The sequence below is a fragment of the Acomys russatus genome, chromosome 6, assembly GCF_903995435.1.
Source record: "Acomys russatus chromosome 6, mAcoRus1.1, whole genome shotgun sequence".
NCBI lineage: Eukaryota > Metazoa > Chordata > Mammalia > Rodentia > Muridae > Acomys > Acomys russatus.
The window spans coordinates 30,526,039-30,551,624 of NC_067142.1; the positions used below are offsets into that span (position 1 = coordinate 30,526,039).

General features: G+C 46.9%; 1 protein-coding gene and 1 pseudogene across 1 annotated transcript; both read left to right on the forward strand.

Moving 5' to 3' along the window:
- Nucleotides 1–3,405: 3,405 nt before the first annotated feature.
- Eif2d (eukaryotic translation initiation factor 2D) lies at nt 3,406–23,976 on the forward strand. Its single transcript, XM_051147342.1, has 15 exons — nt 3,406–3,660; nt 4,564–4,754; nt 6,257–6,340; nt 6,919–7,009; nt 8,690–8,797; nt 10,426–10,646; nt 11,293–11,410; nt 14,687–14,732; nt 15,334–15,437; nt 15,539–15,688; nt 16,018–16,107; nt 17,193–17,288; nt 18,864–18,984; nt 21,683–21,857; nt 23,826–23,976. Exons 1-15 carry the CDS (start codon nt 3,605–3,607, stop codon nt 23,891–23,893), a joined length of 1,719 nt encoding a protein of 572 aa, XP_051003299.1. The 5' UTR covers nt 3,406–3,604; the 3' UTR covers nt 23,894–23,976.
- On the forward strand, nt 11,430–12,433 carry LOC127190374 (E3 ubiquitin-protein ligase RNF5-like; annotated as a pseudogene).
- Nucleotides 23,977–25,586: the final 1,610 nt, after the last annotated feature.

Consider the following 25,586-nt stretch of genomic DNA (forward strand, 5'->3'; position numbering starts at 1 on the left):
GGAGATAATCAAATCTTTTGTCCAGATCTTGAGTTATTTATTTTCTTAATATTGAGTGTTTTAAAAAATATTTATTATTCATACAGTATCTGCCTGCATGTGTGCCTGCCGGCCAGAAGAGGGCACCAGATCTCATTATAGATGGTTTTCAGGCACCTTGTAGTTGCTGGGAATTGAACTTAGGACCTCTGGAAGAGCAGCCAATGCTCTTAAACTCTGAACCATCTCTCTAGCCCAATATTGAGTTTTGAGAGTACTTTATATATTGTAGATATAATTATTTTTCTCAGCTTATGGTTTATCTTTTCATTATTTTAATGTGTTTTTAATCCTAAAAATTCTTTCTCCTTTTAATTAACAAAATAAAATGGTACAAATGTTTTGTGTACTAATGTATAAAATGGCTAAATTGGGCTTCCAGGATTTAAAATATTTTTGTGTGTCTGTAGTCCCAGATCCAGCTACTTCTTCTGGGTCGGGGCTATTAGACTGTAGTGCCTGAGATTCAGTCCCAGATTCCTTCTTTCTGGCGGAAATCCTGCCTCCCTCTCTTGTCTTGCCCTGGCTATTAGCCAGTCAGCTCTTTATTTAACCAATAAGAAGGTGAGTGAAGTGTATCTTTCCAAAATATGGTGCAGCCAACGAATAACAATACCAAAATCCGACCTGTAAAATCCGACCAAAATCTGACCTCTGCCATTACAGAAATCAGCATTTGAATAATACATGGACCATCTTTTTACATGGTGCACAAGATCGCTCCAACATCACAATTCAAACTGCCAGTACCCGTTGCTTGGAAAAGAAACTTTGCTCTGCTACAGGATGTCTGTACTGTTTTGTTTGTGTGACTCCAGATGCACCACATACACACACACCACCAGGCAGCCTTTCTTTATGTTAGTTTCCTTTCAGCTTGTTGAAAGTCTGTAACTTTGACCCAAGAGTAGATAATAATCTGGGAGCTCTTCTTTTTTTTTTTTTTTTTTTTTTTGTTTTTTTGTTTTTTTGTTTTTTGTTTTTCGAGACAGGGTCTCTCTGTTATGTTAGCTTTGGCTGTCCTGAACTTGCTTTGTAGACCAGGCTGGCCTCGAACTCACAGTGATCCACCTGCCTCTGCCTCTCGAGTGCTGGGATTAAAGGCGTATGCCACCATGTCCAGCTTAATCTGGGAGCTCTTTGAGGCACACTGGGGTGGCTAAGGGATGTGGATTGTTGGTTTGTTTTCAGCCTGTTGTCCCACCTTAGAGTCATCATAGGCAGACAGCAGAGAATGTGGTATGGTACCCACCTAGGTAAATTAGATACTTTGTGTCACTATGTAAAAACACTGGTAAAGGAGAGATAAACCTGTTTTTTAGGATCCCAAGAGTGGGATCTTAATGGTCTCGTGAGAGAACAGGTGAGGTTAATCCACTAGAAGACCAATCACCTCATGCAGGAGCTTGATTGTTGCCAGCTGAAAAGATCCCGTGAACAGACTCTGGGAGGAGATATATAAATGAGCCCAACACTGGAGGTGGGACTTTTTGGAGACTGGATAATTTTGGCTGTTTATTGCTGCACTTCCAGACGCTCCTAGAGAGAATGCCTGGAGGACGGCTTCAGGGTTCCGGGTTCTGGTTACTCCAGGTTCCAGCAGAAGAAATCCTGCTGATTACGCCAGGAGAATCGCTCCTTGGAACTGATATCCTTATGGTTTTGTTGTTGTGTTCCTTAATCCTTTTTTCCTATTGCTTTGGTTAGTTGGGTTATAAGTGACGTACGCTCGGTTACTAAATTGTTAATAAAATATATTGGTTAAAAAAATTGAGCCTACACACTAGCCAAAAGCAACTTTTGAGAAGAGAGGGTTTATTTGGCTTAACACGTTTCAGTTCACAGTGCAAAGCTGAGAGAAGTCGCAGCAGGAACTGAAGCAGAGCCCATGGGGGAACTGCTAAATACTGGTTTTGATTGGCTTGCTTTCTAACACAACTTGTATTAGAAAGGGAGCTGCACAATCCACAGTGGGCTGGGCCTTTCCACACCAATCATTAATCAATAAAATGCCCTGCAGACCAGTCTGATGGAGGTGTTTTCTCAATTGAGGTTCTCATTCTGCAGATGACTCTAGCTTTTGTTGAATTGGCAGAAGAACTAACCAGCACATAAGCATTTGTGCCCTTCATCTATTTTTTTTTTTCCTTCATCTATTAAGAGGGAGGCTGGATGTGGCAGTGCCTAATTCCCTGAATCTTGGCTCCTACTTATTAACCATTACTTGACTTTTAGGATTACAGTTGACATCTTCAGATCCATTCTACAATAGTTTACCTGGCTTGAAATTTCTAGTATTCCCTTAAAACTTCAGTTCTTCAGACCACAAACATTTGGTACATATCCTAAGTGTGGCTACATAGCAGGTCTAGGGAAGGAGTCTGCAGGGCGTGCCCTCTCAGGCTCCTCTGCCGTTGGTTTGGGGTGGGATGCTTCCAATAAAGCCTAGAGCGTCAGAGGGGTGGAATGTGGGGCTAGCAACTAGGCCTCAGTATATGACAGAGATTGCCAGGTGTATCTTTGGACCACGAATGTGGACTTAGTTAAGAAACTAGGCAGCTGATGATAATGATGGTGGGCGGTGAGAGAGCACCCTGCCCTAAGATTTGAGCGGCCCACGGTAGTTTAACCGAAGCTAATGAATCCAGGTGTTTAAATCCGTGCCCTCACAGTAGCTAGTTTTTCGCTGGGAAGCCCCATCTTTGTTATCTTGACTTCGTGACTAGTCGCGTAGGCAAACCTGGATACAGAGTGGAGTGTATCCCGCTACTATTAGCACCACGTGTAAATGAAACTTCAAGAAGGAGAAAATCCTAGCTGAAGCCTTTAGTTTAGAACAATGTCATATGAAGATATGAATAAATTAAAGCCGCTAAGCATTCTTTTTGTTGTTGTTGTTGTTGTTTTTTCCGAGACAAGGGTTCTCTGCGTAGCCTTGGTTGTCCTGGACTCACTTTGTAGACCAGGTTGACCTCAAACTCACAGAGATCTACCTGCCTCTGCCTTCCCGAGTTCTGGGAATACAGAAGCGCACCACTTCGCCCAGCTTATTAAGCATTCTTTTAAAAAAAAGAAAGAAAGGAAAAACACCCCAGGATTCAATAAAACCTGCAATTTAATAAAACATGAATTCAATTAATATCGGAGGGCTTGAAGCACGCAGAACAGATTGTAAGCTGACAGTTTCTTCTCAGCGCCGAATCTAAAGCAGACAAGACAAAAGGATAGAATTAGGACGCTATTAGCACAACTGGAGACCCTTACTGCAGACAAGCCAGACGCCCAGCTGCACCGGAAAGGGAGTGGCAGACTGAGAGCGGAAGTTCCGGAGTCCGCCCCGCCCCGCCCCGCTCGGCACTGCGTCAGTTCCAGGAGTAGGGCACGTCAGCGCTTCTGCTAGGGCTGTAAAACTACGCTTTGGTTTCCTAGCCGGCTGCTTTTTGGCGCCGGGTCTTCAGCATGGCTGCCTCCAGGGTTGAGGGCCGGCCAGCTGCCACACCTTCGTTTTGCTGACTGTCTCTGGAGTCTGTGCTCTTCTTGTCTTTCCTGGGCTATTCCCGCAGACATGTTCGCTAAGGCCTTCCGGGTCAGATCCAACACAGCCATCAAGGGATCCGACAGGTGAGGGAGAAAATGCTTTTGCTTAGCCTATCGAGGCCCCTGCTCATCTAGGCGTGCACATGGACCAGGGAGCCAAGCAGGGATGGTAGAAACATTTTGAAGATGAGGTGTGGGGGTGTCTCTTTTATCTTCCAGGTGATCTTTTGTACCATAAAGTTTAGTCAGCGTGTAGTGGCCTCAAACTAGGTTTTATGGAGGCTGTAAAAGGAAGGAATGGTGTTATCAAAAACTAAAGTATAGGGAGGAAAGTGCCTTACGGATTACTCCTGATGGAGACCGCTGGAGTCGGGCAGCAGAGCACAAGCAAGCTGTGGTAAGAGCTGTTATCTTTTCAGTCGGTGTCGCAGACACAGGTGCCTCCTCTGGAATTTTGGAACCAGCCTTTTCTATGTATCATTCTTGGTGCCATAGTAGAGCCTTTTATTTTATTTTATTTATTTATTTATTTTTTGAGACAGAGTTTCTGTGTGTGGCCTTGGCTGTCCTAGACGTATTTGGTTAACCAGGCTGGCCTCGAACTCACAGCAGTCCACCTGCCTTTGCCTCCTGAGTGCTGGGGTTAAAGATATGCACCACCATGCCCCGCTAGCCTTTTAATCATAAATTGACAGATTTTCCAACCAGTCTAAGAAAGGAGTAGGAAAGACGTGGGAGGTCAGATGGGTTTCCTATGATTTTTCCAAAGACTAACTCTTGATTGTTCGGATGGAGCAATACGTCCAGGAAGTTGTGAAAACAGGTGAGATAACGAATAAGAAAGATAATCGGAAAGCTGAGAACAGGGCGCCATGAGTCAGGCAGTCTGTCTTCAACCGGTGTGAGTTTTGCTGTTGTTCTGAATTGCTGTACTTATTAATGTCTATCAAGACGTTCATAGGCGTGGTGCTGGTGTTCTCTTTGCAGGAGAAAGCTTCGGGCAGACGTGACAGCTGCTTTCCCCACCCTTGGAACAGATCAGGTCTCTGAATTGGTACCTGCAAAGGAAGAGCTGAACGTTGTGAAGTTGTATGCTCACAAAGGGGATGCAGTGACTGTGTACATGAGCGGGGGTAACCCCATCCTATTTGAACTGGAGAAAAATTTGTATCCAACAGGTATGGCAATGACATAAAATGCCCAGACTGCAGCCTTTATGTAACACTTATATATACTCTCTGTTTATTTAGTTTAGTACTTGTTTTGTTTTTCCCCTATTCACATGCCTTTTCTGATAAAATAAACAGTTTCCCAATGCTATTCCTAAAGCTCTTTTCAGGCCTAGCGTTCTGAGAACTGAGCCTTTCAAAACCAGAAATTGCTGTAAGAGGAAAAAAAAAAAAAAATCAAACAAACAAACAAACAAAAAAACCGTAGAAAGAATGAGAATTGCAAATTTTTGAGACAAAGAAGCTTGGAGTATTGGGAGAGACCTGAGGGGTTAAAGAACAAATTTTACGGCACATAAAGAAAATATCCTAGCAGAGCATGGTGGCACACACCTGTAACCCCAGCATTTGGGGAGCTGAGGCAGGTCTGTGCTCTTCTTGTCTTTCCTGGGCTAAAAAAAAAAAAAAAAAAGAAAGAAAGGAAAATATCTTGTAAACTGTCTGTAAAAGGATTTTTCTTTTTTCTTTTTGGTTTTCTGAGACAGGGTTTCTCTGTGTAGCCTTGGCTGTCCTGGACTCACTTTGTAGACCAGGCTGGCCTCGAACTCACAGAGATTCCCCTGCCTCTGCCTCCCAAGGGCTGGGATTAAAGGAGCACACCACCATGCCTGGCTAGGCTCTGATTCTTTAACTAACACTCTTGCTTTTTTATCTTTGTCACAGATCTCCTTTCTCTTTTCCATAGCAGCTGACATCTACTGTGTCACTTGGGGCTTTTCCTCCAAGATTGTCTGGGTGTAGCGCTTTAGTGCCGTCCACTTAGGCCGCTCCCACTCTCTCCCTCCAGTTTACTTCTGGACCTGAAGACACTTAGGACAAATACCTTTTTTTTTTTTTTCCCCTTTAGGAATTTTACTGGTTGGGGCTGGAGAGATGGCTCAGTGGTTAAGAGCACTGCCTGCTCTTCCAAAGGACCTGGGTTCAATTCCCAGCACCCATATGGCAGCTCACAACTGTCTGTAACTCTAAGATCTGACACCCGCACACCAACACACATAAATTAAAATTAAAAAAAAAAAAAAAAAGAATTTTACTGCTCAATCACTATGAAAATAGGGACTCAAAATATAAATATGAGAAAGTTTCAAATTTTCTTACACACTGGCTGTCTGTTCGGGGCCATTTGCTTCTGAAGTTATGCATTGAAGTCTCTTGCATTGAAGTCTCTTTGGTTTGTGTCCCGAATTTTACCTCATTGTGGCCATTTTCTGCTTGCCGTCCCAAGGAGCAACAGGTGCTGCCAAGTCTCAGTTAGAAACCAGTTCCCAGGTGTCAGTAGATCTCTACTTTCATCCTGAAGGCAGTCTCCCTGGTGAGGCTCTTTTGACCTCTTTAACCTTGGACCGAACGTTTGTTTGTTTCTGAATTCTAATTAAAGTGAATGCATGTTTGGTGGTTCTCCAGCAGGCAGCGCTTGCTAGTAAGCGTCTCCTGGGTCTCTTTTGGTACAGTGTACACGTTGTGGTCCTACCCTGACCTTCTACCAGCCTTTATAACATGGCCCCTGGTACTCGAAAAACTGGTCGGTGGAGCAGGTAAGAGACCTTTTCTGTATTCGAGCTATTGCTTGAAATCTCTTCAGTAATTATCAGTCACCTTAATAAGGCTACTTATGTGTTAAAAATTGTTTCTACCCACTTTGTGTGCATGTGTGCATGCATGTGTATTATTCCTTCCACTTAGCTGATTTCATGAGCTCTCTGGACACCTGATTCTGTTGTAAACCTTTTATAAGTAATAGGAAAGCAGTTTGTGAACTGCCACATGCTATACTTTAAATCAATATGGAAAATAGCAGCCGCTCATGGTGGCGTGCGTCTTTAATCCCAGCACTTGAGAGGTAGAGGCAGGCGGATCTCTGTGAGTTCAAGGCAGCCTGGTCTACAAAGTGAGTCCAAGACAGCCATGGGTACACAGAGAGACCCTGTCTCGAAAAAATAAAATAAAATAAAATAGCGCCTTGGTAGTCTTGTTGTAGAGGGCTGATTCTCAAGTTGTCATTTTCACACGAATAAGGTAGTTGATACTTGTTTCTTTGTCAAGTGGATGGGTGTATGATAAAGTAAAACATGGAAATGACATTAAGTAAGCTGTTCTGTTTTATTTGCTACAGATTTGATGTTGCCAGGGGTAGTGGTACCCCCTACTGGTCTGCCTCAGGTACAGAAAGGTGACCTCTGTGCCATTGCCTTGGTGGGGAACAGGTAGCGTGTCAGACAGCAGTGCCTTTTGTGTGGATGGGGGAGGTGCCGTGCAGAGGAACAGAGGTACAAGGGAGGTGGGGGAAAATGACAACTCCCAAAGCACAGGGACCAAGAACTGAAAGAAAAAAAAAAAAGGTTTTTCTGGAAGAACCGGATAGTAGGCCATTGGTAGATGGCAGCAAGCCTGTGAAGAGCCTACAGATCTGGGTAGGAGATGTTTGCTGCTGTTGAACTTTTAAAACTTGCTTTATATTGGGGCTGGAGAGATGGCTCAGCAGTTAAGAGCACCGACTGTTCTTCCAGAGGGCATGAGTTCAATTCCCAGCAACCGCATCCATCTATAATGTGATCTGATACCCTCCTCTGGCCTACAGATATACATGCAGGCAGAGCCCTGTATACATAATAGTAAATAAATAAATCTTTTTTAAAATTGCTTTATAGATAACTTTAGATTTGTAGAAGAATGTAAGAGTTGGCAGAATTTTTATACATTCTCCAAAGGCCACATTTATGTAACCCATTGTAGTTTCACAGCTAAGGAGCATTGTCCTATACTGGGACAATGCTGTGAACACACTCAAGCCTTTATTTGTATCTCTGCAGTTTTGATTGTTGGGTTTTTTTGTTTGTTTTTGTTTTTCTGTGAGTATCTTTTTCTGTTCAAGGATCCAGTCTAAGATACTAATATTCACTTAGCTTTCCCTTCTGGATCCAGTCTAAGATACTAATATTCACTTAGCTTTCCCTTCTTTGAGCTTCTTCTTTTCTTTTTCTCTTAATTTATTTATTATAATTTATTCCCGTTACATCCTGATTGTTATCCCCTTGCTCTTATCTTACCATTCCCACCCTCCCTCCCTCTTCCACCTTATTCCCCTTCCCTAGGCTGGGGGTGGGGGAGGGGCGGGGGGTGCCTCCCACCACCAAAATCTGATCCCAGTCTATGAGGTCTCATCAGGGTAACCTGCATCCTCTTCCTCTGTGTGCCTGAAAGGCCGCCACGCCAAGGGGCAGTGGTCAAACTGCAGGCACTAGAGTTCATGTCGAGGCCGTCCCCTCTTTCCCGCAGCGTGAGCTGTCCATCAGCTGCATCTGAACAGGGGTCTAGGCACTCTGCATGAATGGTCCCTGGTTGGTGCATCAGTTTGTGCAGGCCCCCTGGGTCCAGAACCCCTGGCCTTTGTGGTCTTCCTGTGGAGCTCCTAACCCCCTGGGTCCTTACATCCCCCACTCGCCCCACCTCCACTCTTCCATACAACCCTTAGCTCTCCACCCAGAGTCGGGCTGCAAGTCCCAGTAACCGAAGCCCTACTGGGTGGGGCCTCTTCTGTCTGTGGCATTCTTTTGTCTTTCCTTGTCTTTCATCATCTTCAGCCCCCCCCCACTGCATTATTACCTATATTTTTAATAACTTTATGGAAACATGGTTTATATACATAAAAAACTTGCCTATCTTAGGTCTGCCGTCAGATGGTTTTGCCCGTTTCCATAGTTACTGAGCCATCATAAGCTTGCTTCTTTTTGATCCCAGGGTGTCATCCATGCCAGGCAGTACTTTACCACTGACTTGCTCCCCCAGCTCCTACGGCTTCTTTAAAAAAGAAACCGAGAGTCATTGTATGGACAGTTCTGAAAATGGAGACTCTGCCTGACCTCCACCTCTGGCTTCCTTCCTAGAGCTCCTGTAGCAGTCGGAGTGGCTGCTATGTCCACAGCTCAGATGCTGGCTTCAGGCCTGAAGGGAAAAGGCTTCACTGTGCTGCACTCTTTCCAGGACCACTTGTGGTAGGTGCATCATTTCTTCTGCATATGGGGAGGAGGGGGAGGTGAATGGACAGAGGATGAACCTGGCATTCAGAAGGACAAGTTTTTGTCTAGGTGCATCCTCATGCGACCTGTTGACCCAGGCTTCCATCCGCTTGCCAGATGTGCGGGAAATACCATTTTATTTGTCCAGAGAAGAAATTAGAGACAACTTTGGTTAGAAGCTCACACCAGCAGATCTCAAGTTCCAGTCAGCCTGAAGTTCGTAATCAGACCCTCTCTCAACCTTCCCCTCCCTCAACCCTCCCAAAACAAGCAAGCAAACAAGCAAACACCTTCAAAAATCCTAGTCCTACTTCTTTTGAGAAAAACGCTATTTACTCTTTGGGAAAAGTGAGATTAAGCAGAGGAGGAGCACTTATGTGGCTCTGAATGCATTGTTACAGCTAGAGTGTGTGTTCACTAAGGAGGTATATCAGTAGCTTCCTTACTCACCAACCTCCACTTAAAAACATTTACCCAGTCAGGACAGCCAACACATACTGTTAAAAATATTAATAAGCCTCGCTGCAACGATTTGTCAAAACTTAGTTTAACTGATGTGATCTTGGGTAAATGACAAACTTTGACGTGTGCTCTGCTGTATGGCACCACCTTTTTCCTGTCTTAAGGTTGAGGAGTAAGCCATGGTAATCTTGACTGCACTCATTTGATTGCATTTGCTTTAACCCAGGATCCATGGGCTTTGTAGTCCAGGTATTTGTATTTTGTTAATAGGCTAAGCCCTAGGTTTGTATTTCACCCAACTGGTAGAATCTTAATCACGCTTTCCTTTCTTTTCATTTCCTTTTTCTTCTTCCTTTCTTTTCCCTCCTTTCTTCCTCTCCCCTTCCCCTTCCCTTTCTTCCTTCCTTCCTTCATTCCTTTACTATAGCCCAGGTTAGCCTCAAATTCACTATGTAGCCAATGATGTTTGAATTTTTGGTCCTCCTCCCTTTACCTGCTGAGAACTGAGATTATAGACATGGGCTTATTTGTTTGTTTTGTTTTTTCGTGTATTGTTTTTTTGAGTCAGGGTTTTTCTGTGTAGCCCTGGCTGTCCTCGAACTTGCTCTGTAGACTAGGTTGGCCTCAAACTTACAGAAATCTGCCTTTTTCTGCCTCCCGAGTGCTGGGATTGAAGGTGTGTGCCACTACCACCCACCTCATACCTGGCTCTCAATCGTGCTATTTAAATCAAGATGGTTTAGTGGTTTTTTGCGCCTATGGGCATTTTCAGTGGTTTTATCTTTAGCTGCCTTCTTTTTCTTTTATATGTTATATGGAGAATTGACTCATGACTTTGCCTGTTAGCAAGCATTTTGTTGCTAAGCAGGCGTGTGTGTGTGTGTGTGTGTGTGTGTGTGTGTGCGCGCGCGCGTGCGTGTGTGTTTGAAGCAGGATCTTTCCTGCTCTGCAGTTCAAGCACAGGCTGGCCTGGACTCAGTGTGGGCTCAGAGTAATTAAATAGAGTTGAGATGAGCACACACTGATAGGCTGTTCTGGTTACTCCTGCCTGTTGGCTTTAAACACCAGACTGACTCTCCCCCGATCAGGGAGGGTGAGTGTTGTAGCTACTGCTTGGTGTTTCTGACATCAGACTTTTCCAGGAAATCTGGAGACAAGTCCTCTCCACCTGCCATTGCCCCACTGGCAGTGGATCCCACAGATAGCAGTGAGGAGAAGGTAGACGTTGGTCTGCATGGAAACCTGAGGAGCCTGACCCTGGAGAGAGAGGAGCAGAGTGAGAAAGGTCCTCACCCAGAAGCCTCTGAAGACACCAGCCCTGGGGCCCTGAGCCAGGATTCCTTGGATGGCAAGCCCCTTCAAGGTATTGCTCTGCAGTGTAAAGCCCAAGCCTGCCTTTTAGATTAGAATGGGTTGATGCTCTGGGAGAGGAGGGAGAACCCTGAGTTGGACTGTGCAGTAATTCAGTACGCCTCCTTACATAAAGCACACCCCTGTTTGCCTGCCTGCCTGCCTGCCTGTCATTTGGATAGTTTCCAGCTATGAGCCCTTGGGCTCTGGTTCTAACTTCTCTGAATGAATGTCCCTGGCTTGGTGGCACTGTGGGTTTGGTCCTTCCTGTGGGCTAGCCCATACAGCATCAGTGCTCAAGAGTCTGGAAGAGGGCAGTGAGATGGCTCAACAAGCAGCAGGTAAAAGCACCTGCTGTGCAAGTCTGACCACCTGACTTCAGTCCCTAGAGCTCACGGGGAAGGGAAGAGCTGACTGCTGAAACCTATTTTCAGACTTCCACACACACTCTAGCACATACACTTGAAATTGCAAGTACACACGTAGGCACGCATGCACGCACACACACACTAAAAAAGTGTGCAGCCTGGGAGCTTCAGTGCCTCGGGATGGCTCCATTTGAGCCAAGGTGATGAGAGGCACAGAGAGTTTGCCGTGCACCAGGCAGCATGTGAGCGAGCGAGCCTCAGGGAGGATGTGGTTCTTTCCTTTCCTTGCAGAGCAAATGGATGAGCTGTTACAGCAGTGCTTCCTGCATGCCTTGAAGAGTCGAATCAAGAAAGCCGACCTCCCTTTGCTCACCAGCACGCTCCTGGGCAGTCACATGTTCTCCTGCTGGTACGGGGGGCCTGCTGGGCGGGACTGCAGACACGGCCTCACTATTGTGATTGGTGGTAAAACAAGATGGGTGCTGGGGGCTTGCTGGGCTGAAAGTTGGTCTAGCAGGTAAATAGGTTCTTGGCTTTAAAACTTTCAGTTTTATACAGTAAAGGGACACTAAGATTAAAATCCCCAAGATCCTCTGACTGCTATTTCTGCCAAGGTGTTTCTGGGCTCTCTCTCATGAATCAGGTTCCATGGTTTGCATTATAAGAATCCCAGAACAACAATGTGGGGACTGCGGGGTACATGAGGGAAGCAGAACTGGCTGTGGCAGCAGCAGAGGAAGAGGACCCCTGCAAGGGCCAAACCTCAAGTGGGGTGGGGTGGGCGAGACCTTTGAATGTAGTATATATGTCTGTAGACCACTCAGGAAGCTTTGGTCAGTGTGTGTGGCCCTGTCTTCATCAGTGGTTGGAGACATGGCTAGACCAGAAAGTGTGCCCGGTGTGTAAAGCTGGCATCAGCCGGGAGAAGATTGTCCCTCTTAATGGGTGAGGGAGCCAGAAACCTCAGGACCCCAGATTGAAAACTCCACCATGCCCTCAGGGCCAAGGGCCACCAGCCAGCTGTAGAGAGCAGAGGGGGGTTCCAGCCATTCAGTTACATGGGGGTGTTCATTTCTCATGTGCTGCTGGTGCTTTCCCCTTTGCCTTTCCTGCCACAGTGTTCAGTGTCCATGAGCCTTTCCGACAGGGGAGCAGATGGGGATCTGGGACAGGGTCACCCGGCCTCCATCTGACAAGATTCCCTCTTCCTGTTTCTCGCCATCTTATTCTTTTTCTGGCTATTCAGTATTTGAGCTGTGTCTCCTCCCTGCACACCTCTAGCTAGAGCAGAATCAGTATTGGGGGTCCCTGCTGGCCCTTCCTCGCTTTTGGACCACCCCCTCACTTCCGAGACCCATCTCTGTTTGCTCAGGCCTCCTTCAGGAGGCTGTGGGGAGGAGTAACCAGTCTGCTTATGACAGGAGTGCCTGGGGCTCTGTCTTCCTGGCCCAGGAGTGAGGTCACTCCCCGCCCTGGATGAAGACAGACTAGACAGGTGTCCAGTCCTCTCTCCAGTCCTTTGCTTTCTCTCAGATGTCTTGATTTGATGTTTAATGGTAGGCTCTCCCACAATGCCTCTACTTGTTGATTTAATTTAATTTTTCTCTCCCCACTGTCTTGAGTTCTGACTCAAGTGTCTCCTTTCCATTCCTCAATATCTCCTTTATTACAAACTCAAAAGAAAAGGAAAAAAGTCCTGGAACAGCTTTTGTCATGGAGTGTTCTGGACCGCTCTACCCTTCCCACTTGTGCTGTGCTGGGAGGAGAATAGGTAGGAAACCCCGCCCACTGAGAGTGTAGCCATTAGGAAAGGGAGTGCTGACTTTAAAGATGGAGCCAGCAAGGCTCAGCTGCCACCTTCTTAGCATATTTAACCAGGGCAAAGTTCAAGTAGTCACAGGGTGTTTCTAAGCCCAAATTTCCGATACTTGTAGGACTGCTGTAAAGTTGCACAGCTGGCATATATCACACTATACTGTGAGAGCAGGGTCTTCTCTGCATAGCACACAACCTGGTACTGTGGCTCACGTCTATAATGCCAGTACTTAAGAGGCTGAGGGAAGCATTTTTGGGTGGCAGAGGCAGGCGGATCACTGTGAGTTCAACCAAGTCCAGGACTGCCAAGGCTAACACAAACCCTTTCTCAAAAACAAACAAACAAACAAACAAACAAAGAGGCTAAGTTAAGAGGATAGCAGTGAATCTAAGGATAGCATGAATTGTTCAGTGAGTTTCAGATCAGCCTGGGTTCAGTGGGACTCTGTCTTTAAAATGAATTGTATGAATGCATGAACTTCCCTCCCCCAGACTCTGCCTTTAATATCAATAAATAAATCAATGCAAAACAAGCCCACCCTACACACACACACACACACACACACACACACACACACACACACACACACACACACACACACACACATCTTCCTGTCTGCGCATGACCTTAGGGCACCCAGGGCAGCTGTGGTTTTCAGATCCTTGGTAATTTGTCTTGCCTATGCCAAGTTGCATGTGACTGGGAAATGGGCTTCTGGAACTTTTTCTTGGGCAGGCTTTAGCCTGGAATGGGTTCTGGGATGGTCTCCCTGACAGTCCTGTTGTTACTGAACGTTAGGTTTTTAGAGAAGAGAGGGAGGAGTCACAGCTTTCATTAGGAACCTCTATCCTTTAACTGCCCTAAAGCTGCTTTATGGCAGGCGTCAGTAGACTGTTTCTTTCTTTTTCTTTATTTCTTTTTTTTCTTTCACTTTCTTTTTTGGTTTTTTGAGACAGGGTCTCTCTGTGTAGCCTTGGCTGTTCTAGACTTGCTTTGTAGACCAGGCTGCCCTCAGACCCACAGCGACCCACTTGCCTCTGCCTCCTGAGTGCTGGGATTAAAGCCGTGCGCCACCACGCCTGGCCAGTAGACTGTTTCCATAATTCAATTTTTTCAGATCATGTGGCTGCAGTTTCAGGTCCACTGCCATTGCACACTGATGTGACCAAAGACAAGAGATAATGATGGGCTGGGTTAGTTAGGCTCCAGGGTGCAGTTTGCTGAGCTCTGGTGTAGACTGGCTCCCCTCGTTGCGAGTTTGCTGCTGGTAACCGTCACTTTGAAGTGGGATTTCTCAGGCCACAGGAGGTTCTCTGCCTTGAGACAACTCTAAAGCTGTGTCTGATTGCAGTAGACACTAATCACATGTGGCCAATGAAATTTAAATTAAAGTTTAAACTCAGGTCCCTGATCACAGTAGGCACTTTTTTTTTTTTTTTTTTTTTTGAGACAGGGTTTCTCTGTGTAGCCTTGACTGTCCTGGACTCGCTTTGTAGACCAGGCTGGCCTCAAACTCACAGAGATCCACCTCCCTCTGCCTCCCGAGTGCTGGGATTAAAGATGTGCGCCACCAACGCCCGGCTCAGTAGGCACATTTTAAGTGTTTTCTGGCCACATAGTCACTAGTAGCTACCATATTAGACACCACAGACAGAGACATCCCATTGCCACAGAAGTGCTATTGGATGTTCTGACTCAGAGTAACCTGTAATCCCTGTCTGTCTCTGATAGCTGGGCAGAGAGCTCTAGACTGGAGACCTCTTGACTGTGGGGGAGGGGACGGTGGCTTGAAGAAATGGTTACTTTGTGCTAGGCAGGTACCAAAATTTATTGTTTTGGTTTACTGTTTTACCTTTTCATCTGTCCTAGCCCTGAAGGACAGCAACTGGATATGAAGAAGTCAAGCTATAAAAAGGTAACCCTTCCTTGCATGTCTACAGAGCCCTGTAGAAGTGCGTGATATGAACGGGAAGCCCTGTAGGCAGGCTCGGCTAGAACTAATGAGCCTTTTGACTCGAGCTGTAATGGGAAATAGTGAAACGCTGTTTGCGTCAAGGCACCCACTCCTTTCTCCTTTGGCCCTTTTCTATCTGATTAGAGTCACCAGTTAGTTTAGCAGCTTCTTTTTAAAATTAGTTTTATATTTTAATTATGTGTAGATGCATGAGTTCTGGGACTCCAGGAAGCCCCTGGAGCTGGAGTTACATGCAGTTGTGAGACACTGAACACGGGTGCTGGGATCCAGACTTGGGTCCTCAGTAAGAGCAGCGCGAGCTCTTGGCCACTGAGCCATCTCTCCAGCCCCCAGTGCGAGCTTGTGACTGTCGAGCCATCTCTCTAGCCCTCTAGTACCTTCTTGCTCCCCAACTTGCAAGAGTTTTGGTCTCTTTGGTTCCTAGTCTAATGACAGTAAAAAGTGGGTCACAGTTCTTCAGTCCCCACCTCGCCCTGACCTGGCCCTCGCAGGTGCTCCATGGTGGAGTCCACAAGTCCCCTATCTTGGCCTCTCTCCCCAGCTCTCTAAGTTCCTGCAGCACATGCAGCGGGAACAGATTGTCCAGGTCAAGGAGCTGAGCAAAGGGGTGGAGAGCATCGTGGCCGTGGACTGGAGGCACCCGAGGTAAGCGTAGTGCCATTGGTTTGGGAGCACTGGACCATATACTGGGGACTGCCAGGGCTCTGGTATAACACATGCCTTTTCTTTTCTTTGCTGGGTTTTAGGATCACATCTTTCGTCATCCCTGAACCTTCCCTGACTGCACAGACTCTGCAGGAAGGTAGCAGGGAACAGCCCTATCACCCTCCAGATATAAAACCCCTCTACTGTGTCCCAGCCAGCATGACCCAGCTCTTCCTGGGCTCTGGCCACAAGTGAGTTTCGGAGAACAGCCCCTGTCTGCCTACATGGTCCGCCTGCACTTCCCCACATGCTGAGGAGCACTTTCCTGTGACTGACAAGCCTGCTCTGCCCGTCTCCCTGCTTCTAAGTGCAGTATCATACCTCCCTTCCGGGGGGCTGGGCAGAGGTGGTAGCCTTTTGGGTCAGGTAAATGAGAGTAGGCCTCTCCATCTGCAGTTGCACTCCATGTAGCCCTGCTTCCCTCCCATAGGGAAAGAAAAAGGCGAGAGCCAAGGACAGTGCTGAGCAGGGAGTCTGAATGTTTGCAGCTGGAACTAATCTCTAGTTACGTGTCTCCTAGGAAGGGGAGCACCCTTGAGGGCAGTGAGGTCCGAAGGATCGTCACTGACTATGCCAAGAGAAACAACCTGGTGGATGCAGACAACAGGAAGTAAGTGGGCACCAAGGATGGAGTCTGTCTTGTCAAGTCTTCGTTTTTATCAGATAGACACTAAAAGACGATGGGAATGGGCTGGCAAGATAGCTCAGTGAGTAAAGGTGCTTTCTGCCAAGCCTGTGCCTGAGTTCAACCGTCAAGGCCCACATGGTAGAGAACCAACTGCAAATTGTCCCACATGTCCACTTAGCATTGTGTCCTTGAGACACACAGAGACAGGTAAATAAGTGCAAGAACTTTAAACACTAGGGCTGGGAAACACTCTGGAATGGAGAGTAGAGCACCACAGCAGCTTAGAAACAGGCAAGCCCAGTGTTGCAGACCATGGCCTCTGCCTGGGGTTCAGGCCAGTTGCATGGTGTCAGCGTGGTCCATAAGCTGAGTACATATATCTCACATATGCCCACCGCAGTTGTTCAAGTGCATATGGCTGTTGTCAGGAAAATGCAGCCTTAAAAAAACTACCTAATCAAGTCATTGTGGACGTTTGCTGTAATTTTTCTTATAAATGGATACAAATGGAACGTTACTAATGATTTTCAGAGAGAGAGAGAGAGAGAGATTGATTGATTGATTAATTTACAAACTAATATAGTGCCTTACTTTAAAAAAAATTGTTTATTTAAAATTACTATTATTTTGCAGTATAGGGACCAGAACCCAGGGCTTCTAGAAAGCTAAGTATGTGCTCTGACACCACACCTACAGCCCTGTTACCCCTCTAACTATGTGGATCTCTGGGATATTATGTAACAGCTCAGTCCATGCACACATTTAATGACCATAGCATTTCGTATTTACATCATTCCTTCCTTGCCAGCTTGTTGACTGAAGTCAAGCTTTGAAAGCTATGTTCACATAGCAGGACTGGGCCAAGAATCCTGGTGCTCCTTCCCACATTTCCCAGCCTTTTGCTTCTCTTCTTCGCCCTCCCATCAGTGGGCTTTCCTGACTGATGGCCTCTGGTCCCGCACAGCTCAGTGACCTGGACGGCAGAGAAGGCACAGGCTGTGGATGCTCCCGGTTTGGTTGGAATGGTCGAGTCTTAAGTTGCCCTTATGCCTCTTGTTTCCCTTTAGTCTTGTGAAGTTGGATCCTATCTTATGTGACTGCATCTTAGAGAAAAACGAACAGCATGTGGTCATGACGCTTCCATGGGACTGTCTCCTGACCAGGTAACAGGGACTGGTAGTCCTTTTCAGCTTGCCTACAGCACTGCCCTTAGTATCTACTGCAGAGCTTCAGAATGGTCACTGTCTTTAGCCTGGACCCGTGGCAGGGACATGAGTGCTTGAGTTCAGGTCTCCGGTACCCACATAAAAGCCAGGTTGCGTCACACATCTCTAACCGCATGTTGGGGAACGGAGTTCATCGGCCTGCCAGCCCAGCCAGGTGGTGAGCTTCAGGTGCAATGACAGTGTCTGTCTCAAAAACTAAGGCAGAGGGAGATTGAGGACCCCAAAACTGACCTCTGGATGCCACAGGCATCTGCATGCACCACACCAACAAGCACATACCCTCCCTCACATTCAGATCGTCACTATTTTAGTCTGTGACTTTGTCTTCATAAGCATAAGCTTGGATGATTCTGATAAGGAGAACTTTGGTAACAGTTTGAGCCACTATAACATAGAGGAACTTGACAGAGAAAAGAAACATCAACTAGAAACAAGATCTTTAATAAAAGAGCCACTTAAGGCTGGGGAGCTGCCTTCAAAGGAAAGATTCTTGGTACTTTTTTTCTATAGAACCATACCTGAAAAGAATTGCTTTTGGGGTCCAGCAAACTGTATGGCTCATGCCGACTATCCTGTCTCGGGTTCTTGTGAGTTTATTTGGATGGAGCACAGCCCTGTGTATTAAGGTTTGTCTGGGTGTGTTCTGGGCTATGATGGCAGAGCTGAGTTGGCTTTCCTCAGTTGTTTTGTTTTGAGACAAGCTTCACTATGCACCTTAGGCTGTCCATGAATTTACACCTCCGGGTGCCATAGAGTTGAGTACGCTATAAGATACATTAATATTACTGCAGGGTGCTGGGAGGCGCTCAGTAGGTAAAACCACTTACCTTGCAAGCACCTGAGTATCTGGGTGAATCCCCAGAACCAGACGATGCCAGGTGCACCTCTGGAATCTCCATCCTCCTATGACGAGACGGAGACGGACACAAGAATCCCTGCAAGGTCAGATAACCTAGTGTATGCAGCTGTCAAAGGCGAAGGGACTGGGTTCCAATTGGTGGAAGTTGAGGACTGAGTCCTGAGACTGTTCTTTGACCTCCACACATGCACCATGCCGTGCAGATGCCTGCACTTACTCACACAAGCACATGCACTCACTCCACACACACACAAAAATTAAAGTAAGTAAAAAAAAATGCATTGCTGGAACACGTGAGAAACGTGAAACAGCACACGGAGGCAGTAAGCTGGTAAGGCACATTTTTGAGACAGGTAGACAAAGCAGACGGCAGATTCCCAGGAGGCCAAGCAAGTGGAGGGTTCCCAGGCACTCACCATTGTTCCCATCTCTGCATCAGAGAATGTCAGCCTTGTCCACAGCGTAGGGAGTTTTGAGACGTTGAGTTCATTGGTCTGTGGTTTAGTTCCCCAGGTGATCTCAGTGCATCTAACGTGCAGCCAGGCTGCAAATCAGTGTGCTACAAATGCTTGCACTCAGTGCTGATGGCAGCAGGACGCAGAGAGCAGCTGTCTGCTGCCTTGATCTGTTTATAGCGCAAACTCTCATTTTAGGTGTTTGAAAAATCTGCAGCCTGCCTACCAAGTGACGTTTCCTGGACAGGAACCCATTCTGAAGAAAGGGAAACTCTGTCCAGTTGATATCACCCTTGCACAGAAGACTTATAATAAAAAGGTAATTTTTAAACCCCCGGGGCTGGAGCTGTGCCGCTGAGTGGTGGAGCATTTGCTTCATGTATGCTTAGGCCCTGGGCTCCATCCCGACCACCACCCGAAAGAGGAGGATCCAGGGTTGGAGAATGGCGACTTAGTTTCCCTGCCAAGGGCTGGTTTCCTGATATGGGGAGGCTTTTGGATTGGAAGCACCCGTGCTGTGTGCCTGCACTGGCCTGGGTGGGAGGTGTCATTAAACCACTCCCTCCTGCCCTCTGGGATTCTGTGCTAAGAAACTTGCTAGAGCCTGTTTCAAAAGTGAATAATACTTTAGTTTAGTTTGAGTTTTCCCATGGTACTACTTTGTAGGCTTTCATCTCTTACACAATCTACCTCTTTTTCTTTGCCCTTGCTCAATGAAAATAGCTTGTAAAACTTTGAGCTTGGCAACACAAGTTCTGAGGGAAACACTGTAACTGCCCTCAACATGGGTGAATGCTGTTACCTGCTGCATCTGGAGGAAAAAGACAGAGAGAGAAATCCTGAGCGCCCAGGGGGCTCAAAATGTGTGGTTCTCTGCTGAAGCTTTGGAATTCCAGTGTGGCCTTTTCTCATTTCTTGATCTTGAGCACCTTACTGACCTTCCTGGAGCCTCAGTTTTCTTCTGTGAAGAATGGGTTAATACCGCCATGTGACTGACTTCAGTGACCAAATGAAGGCTGTGCGTCTGCTAAGCACTTATAGCAGGAAGCTGTCCCGAAATGAGAACCTGCCAGGCATTATACCAAACACCCTCTCGTATATTAAGCATGAATCTTTTTTTTTTTTTTTCCTTTCTTTTTCTTTTTTTTGTTTTTTGAGACAGGGTTTCTCTGTGTAGCCTTAGCTGTCCTGGACTCACTTTGTAGACCAGGCTGGCCTCGAACTCACAGCAATCTACCAACCTCTGCCTCCCAAGTGCTGGAATTACAGGTGTGCGCCCCACACCTGGTTCTGTTTTTTTTTTTTTTTTTTTTTTCTTTCTTTCTTTCTATTTTTTGTATGTGGGTTGTTTATTTGTTTTTTAACTCTAAACGTGTGACTGGGGACCACGCGTGTGCAGTTCCCATGGAGGCCAGTGAGGGCATTAGATCTCCCAGAACCGAGTTACAGGAGTTGTAAACTGCCCCATGGGTGCTGGGAATGAACATAAGGTTCTCTGGAAGAGCAGCAAGTGCTGTTAACCACTGAGCCATCTAACCCTGACAGTGATTTTTAAAATCCTTTTTTTGTCCAGAAGTAACAGTCTTCTCATTTGTTGCTAATAATGGAAAAGTACCATGTTATTGACTAGTGTGATCTTAAGGAACTATTGTCAAGTACAAAATATTTTATTATTATCAACATCATCATTATTTTTGGGATTGGGAACAGGGTGTTTGCATGATACAGTGCATGTCTGGAGGTCAGAGGTCAACTCTGTAGGTTTATTCTCTCCATCTTCCATTAAGTGCGACCCAGCACTGAGCTCAGGTTGTCAGGCTTGTGCAGCAAGCATCTGCACTCACAGAGCCATCTTACCGGCTTGCCAGGTTCTTTTTTAGTTGTGATAATGACTTTGCTTTTATGTTTAAATTAGTACTTACCTCACAGGGCCTAGTGGTACCTGCTTCTAATCCTAGCACTCAGGAAGAAGAGGCAGGGGAATCTGAGTTAGAGGCCAGCCTGCTCTATACAGAGAGTTTGAAGCCAACCGAGAGGCATAGTAGAAAATCTGTCTCTAAAAAAAAAAAAAAAGGAAGAAAAAGCCAGGCATGGTGGCACATGCCTGTAATCCCAGCACTCGGGAGGCAGAGGCAGGCAGATCACTGTGAGTTCAAGGCCAGCCTGGTCTACAAAGCATGTCCAGGACAGCCGAGGCTAACACAGAGAGACCCTGTCTTGAAAAATACAAACAAACAAACAAACAAACAAAAGGAAAGAGAGAAAGAATAACCAATTCTTAACCATTTGAAATATATATATTGAGCTGAAGTGTAGGAGGCTTTATTGTAACATACTGTAGGAGCAGATGGGGTGCCGGTAAACCTAGACTGCCCATGTGTTGACAGCTGTTGAAATCGGTAATGAGTATGTAGGAGTCCATCATGCCGCTCTATTGTTTTGAGACTGCGTCTCATGATGAAGTCTTGGCTGGCCTGTAACTTGCTATGTAGAACAGGCTGGCCTATCTACAGTTAGAGTTTGAGCTCTAACTCACAGAGATCCATCTGCCTCTGCCTCCTGAATGCTGAGATTAAAGGTGTATATCACCATGCTTGGCACCATATTATAGTCCTTATGTTTTAAATTCTCCATGGTTAAAAAACCCTTAAACATATCTTATAGGTAGGATGCATATATTGGATGAGGTAGAGGTGGTCATTTTGGAAGCATGAAGTATAAACTATTTGGACAGAAGGGCACTAGTTACAGGGGTAGAGAACCATCAGGGAACATGGGTGAGGTGGCTGCCAAAAGACCCTTTAGTTTTTAAATTTTTTTATTTTGAGACAAGGTTTCTCTGTGTAGTTTTGGCTGTCCTGGACTCACTTTTGTAGACTAGGATGGCCTCGAACTCCCAGAGATCCACCTGCCTCTGCTTCCCGAGGGCTTGGATTAAAGGCGTGCACCACCCTGCCCGGCCCAAAAGACCCTTTAGAGGAAAGAGCAAACACCCACTGTGAGCTTGCCATCCCCAGGTGACTGTGGTCCGGAACTTGGAGATCTATGGTCTAGATCCATACTCAGTGGCTGCCATTCTCCAGCAGCGATGTCAGGCCAGCACCGTCGTCTCTCCTGCCCCTGGGGCCAAAGACAGTCTACAGGTGCAGGTCCAGGGGAACCAGATCCACCACCTTGGACAGCTACTGCTTGGTGAGTAGCCCTTCTGAGAAGACCTTAGGCTGGCTCAGCAAAGACCTTGCTGCTGACTCCCGTGGGTCTAGTCATCTTACCTGTATCTATGTATACAGTATTTATAGACGTTCCACCCCACAGTGGTGCAGAAGAGATAGACATCCCATAGAAGCTGTAATTCAGGCTTTGAAGTTTGAACTCTTTCAGAACTGACATTGGCTAGACTGTTGAAATGCTAGGTAGTAGCCAGAGCTGCCCCCGCCGCCAACAGACATGTGACCATGGTGGGGAAACAACCACAGCGCCATACTGTGCTGAGCCACTTAGCTAAGGTGCACTGCAGCTTAGCTGGACTGTGTGCCTTCTCAGTTTCCCATATTTTATCTTTCTCTCTTTTTTAATTAAAATAATTTTATATGAATTTGGGTGTTTTGCCTGCATGTATGTCTATGCATTGTGTGTGCCTGGTGCCCTTAGTGGCCAGAAGAGGGTGTCGAATGCCCTGAAACTGGAGTTGTGGATGGGAGCTGCAGTTCTGAGCTGCCGTGCGGATTCTGGGAACTGAGTCTGGCTCCTCTGGAAGAGCAGCAAATGCCCTTAACTGCTGAGCCCTCTCTGCAGCCCCTCATTTTACCTCATGCAACTCAGAATGCGTGTGTAAGGAGACACAGCCCCATCAAGGAGCAGTAGTCCTGCATTCATGTGTGCCCAGCTGTGCTCTGACGGGCATCTCCTCCCTTATAACGAGGCTGCAGGACTGCTGCCTTTTCTGCAGATGGGGAAACTGAGGTCCAGAGAAACTCAGTGCCTGCCTGGAGCTCCCCTGACTTTGAATACTGTAGCTTAGCTCTGAGTTTTTTTATTCTTTAGAGCCAAAGTTCTTCTGATTGTCTTTGGGTCTCTCGCTCTACTCTGTCCTTCTCTTAGCCCTCCTCCCCAGTGCTGCCTGAGTCACCTCCCTAAAATAAATATACTTCTGTCACTCCCCCTACAAGGCCAGGCCCTTTGTCCTATCTGCCATGAGGAACAAGCCCCTACCTGCCCTGGGTTTCCTACAGGGTCTCTCCATAGCTCCCTGACACATCCTCACTACCCTAGCCAGTGTCTACTGTTCACTAGTACACTGGGCACTTGACGTCTACCTGCGTTTACCTAGCTATCCCCTGGCCTTGTGTGCCCTCCCTTGGGCCTGGGCTTGTCTGTCCTCACAGGCTCACTGGCTCGGCTCAGGGGTAGTGCCCATTTCTCTTTGAACATGATAGAAATGACCAGCATCAGTGCTTCTCTGACTGGTATTTGGGGCTTGGCTAGTCTTTAATGTCTGAACCCTCTGCAAAATAGTCTGCTTCACAGTTGACGCATATAGCACATGCGTAGTAAGTAGAGTTATCTCGTGGCCTATGGCATCCACAGCACTTAACTTCCAGCGTTGAGCCCTATGGTGAAATGGGACTAAAGGGATAGAAGAAAACAGACGAGGACACACCTGAACAGACACACACCTTCTTAGTACATCTAGATCAGCGGCTCTCAGCCTGGGCGTGGTGACTCCTTTGGTGGGTTGACTGACCCTGTAACACGAGCTGGCTAAGACCATCAGAGAGAGCATGTTTACATTATGATTCCTAACAGGAGAAAAATTAGTTATGAAGTGGCAATGAAAGTTTTCTGGTTGGGGGTGACCACAACATGAGGACCTCTATGAAAGGGTCGCCGCAGTAGGAAGGTTGAGAACCACAGATCTAGATGGTAGCTAGCAGGGCGTAAACAACCAAACACAGCCTTCAGCCTCAGTGCGTGGTGAATGAAGAGGATGTAGACGGTGGGCCATGTGCTGCAATGATGGGCCCCCGACAGCAGGGATGAGCACACGGGGCTTAGTGGACAGCGAGGGGCAGGAGGTCACAGGGTCCAAGGGACATGGGAAGCAGGGAGGGCAGTAGGGACTGGAGACCAAGGGCTGAAGATTTTCTGTTTGGATTGTAGAAGAGTATCGGCTCCCTGGAAAATACATCCAAGGCCTAGAAAAGGCCCCCAAGCCTGGCAAGAAGTGACAGACTCATTTTATGCAGTGGATCCCATGGGAACCCAGGTTCTGAGCTGGTAACTGATATGAGCATTTTTGACTTTTACAAATAAAAACTGTAATTCTTTACCGGAAGCTTTTATTCTAATCTAAATGTGAATCCCCTCCTGTCTTTCACTTAGTGAAAGTGTTCACTGGTTTCTGTGATTTAGCTCATGCTCCGTGTTAAGAGGCAGGGCAGCTGGCCGAACCCACCAGTTTCTAATGCCCTCTACCAGCTTCCTACTTACTGCTCCGGAGACCCGATTACCCTCCTAGGCCTGCCAGTCTCTGTAGTGTTAGTCTCATAGAAAACAGCCTGGCTGTTCTTTGCCATCAGTCACAGCAAGAGAAAGAGTTAACTCTAAGCTGCAGCAGAACTTAAGCCAATGGACATCAAACGATAGCAACCAACGCACAGCATGGGCTCTGTGCGGCCATGCTTCTTTCCCGGCTGTACATGGCACCCGGCACTGACGGCTCACTCTGTGTATGAAGGAAATGCCTGCCTGCCTTAGCCCCAGCTCCCTAAGCTTGGGCTCATGGCGGGGCTCTTCAGTCAGTCTGCGGAGGATTCAACTCCCTAAAGGAACTGCACAGGGAGGGGCTGTGTGTTCTGACTACAAAGGAGTCATGGAGCTGGGCGTGGTGGCACACACCTGTAATCTCAGCACACGGGAGGCAGAGGCAGGTGGGTCGCTGTGAGTTCAAGGCCAAGCCTGGTCTACAATGTGAGTCCAGGACAGCCAAGGCTACACAGAGAAACCCTGTCTTGAAAAACCAAAACAACAGCAGCAATAATAACAACAACAACAAAAAAACCCAAAGGAGTCACCGGATGCCTGAAATGTTCAAAACCATCCCTTATGCCGCCTTGGTTTGTGCAGGTCAGCTCTCTATCTAGGGCTGTCAGTGGAGATAGCAGTAAGAGCTGTGTGATAATTCCTTAAGAGTTCTTGGGTGGTACCATTAAGAAAGAATTACTTATGTGTGTGTTAACTCCCACTTTTTGCTGTGAAACCAAGAACAAATCTTTTCACTGGGAAGTAAATTTTTTCCTTTTCCCCTCCTGAGACAGGGTTTCTCTGTGTAACAGCCCAGGCTGGCCTTGAACTCACAGAAATCCACCTGCCTCTGCCTGCTGGGATAAAAAGCACATACCACTGCCCTGACTGGAAGTAGCCTCCTTAACCTTACTCATCCTGTCTGTACCGAAATGCACTTATGGAACCTGACGTGCTGCCTTCTAGACCTGACTCCAGTGGGGTCCAGTGAAGCCTTTGCACAGGCACGTCTGCTTCTGAGGAGTGGAGCATGGGCGGTACTCACGAGTGTCCTCGCATGCACACAGACAGCGTGCAGCGCTGTGCTGTGTTCTCACAGGGTTCTCACAGGCCTCATCTGTTTGGCACGCTCTTTGAATGGTTGGTACTGAATAAGCTATGACTCCCTCCTAAACACACAGAGCCTGTGAAGGGCATGTGTTCCCCACCGTGGCTCAGCTGGCACTCTGCTCTTCTGGTGTGCTGTCCAGGCCTGTGCTGCAGTGTTTTTTCCAGGAACATTGATACATTTGCACTGAATCATCTTCCTCTCCCCGCTGTGAGTGGTGTGGGGGTGTGGAAAAGGGTGGAGCAGAGTCAGACGGAATGGATTCTCTCTCTATGCTAAGCCAGGTAAGT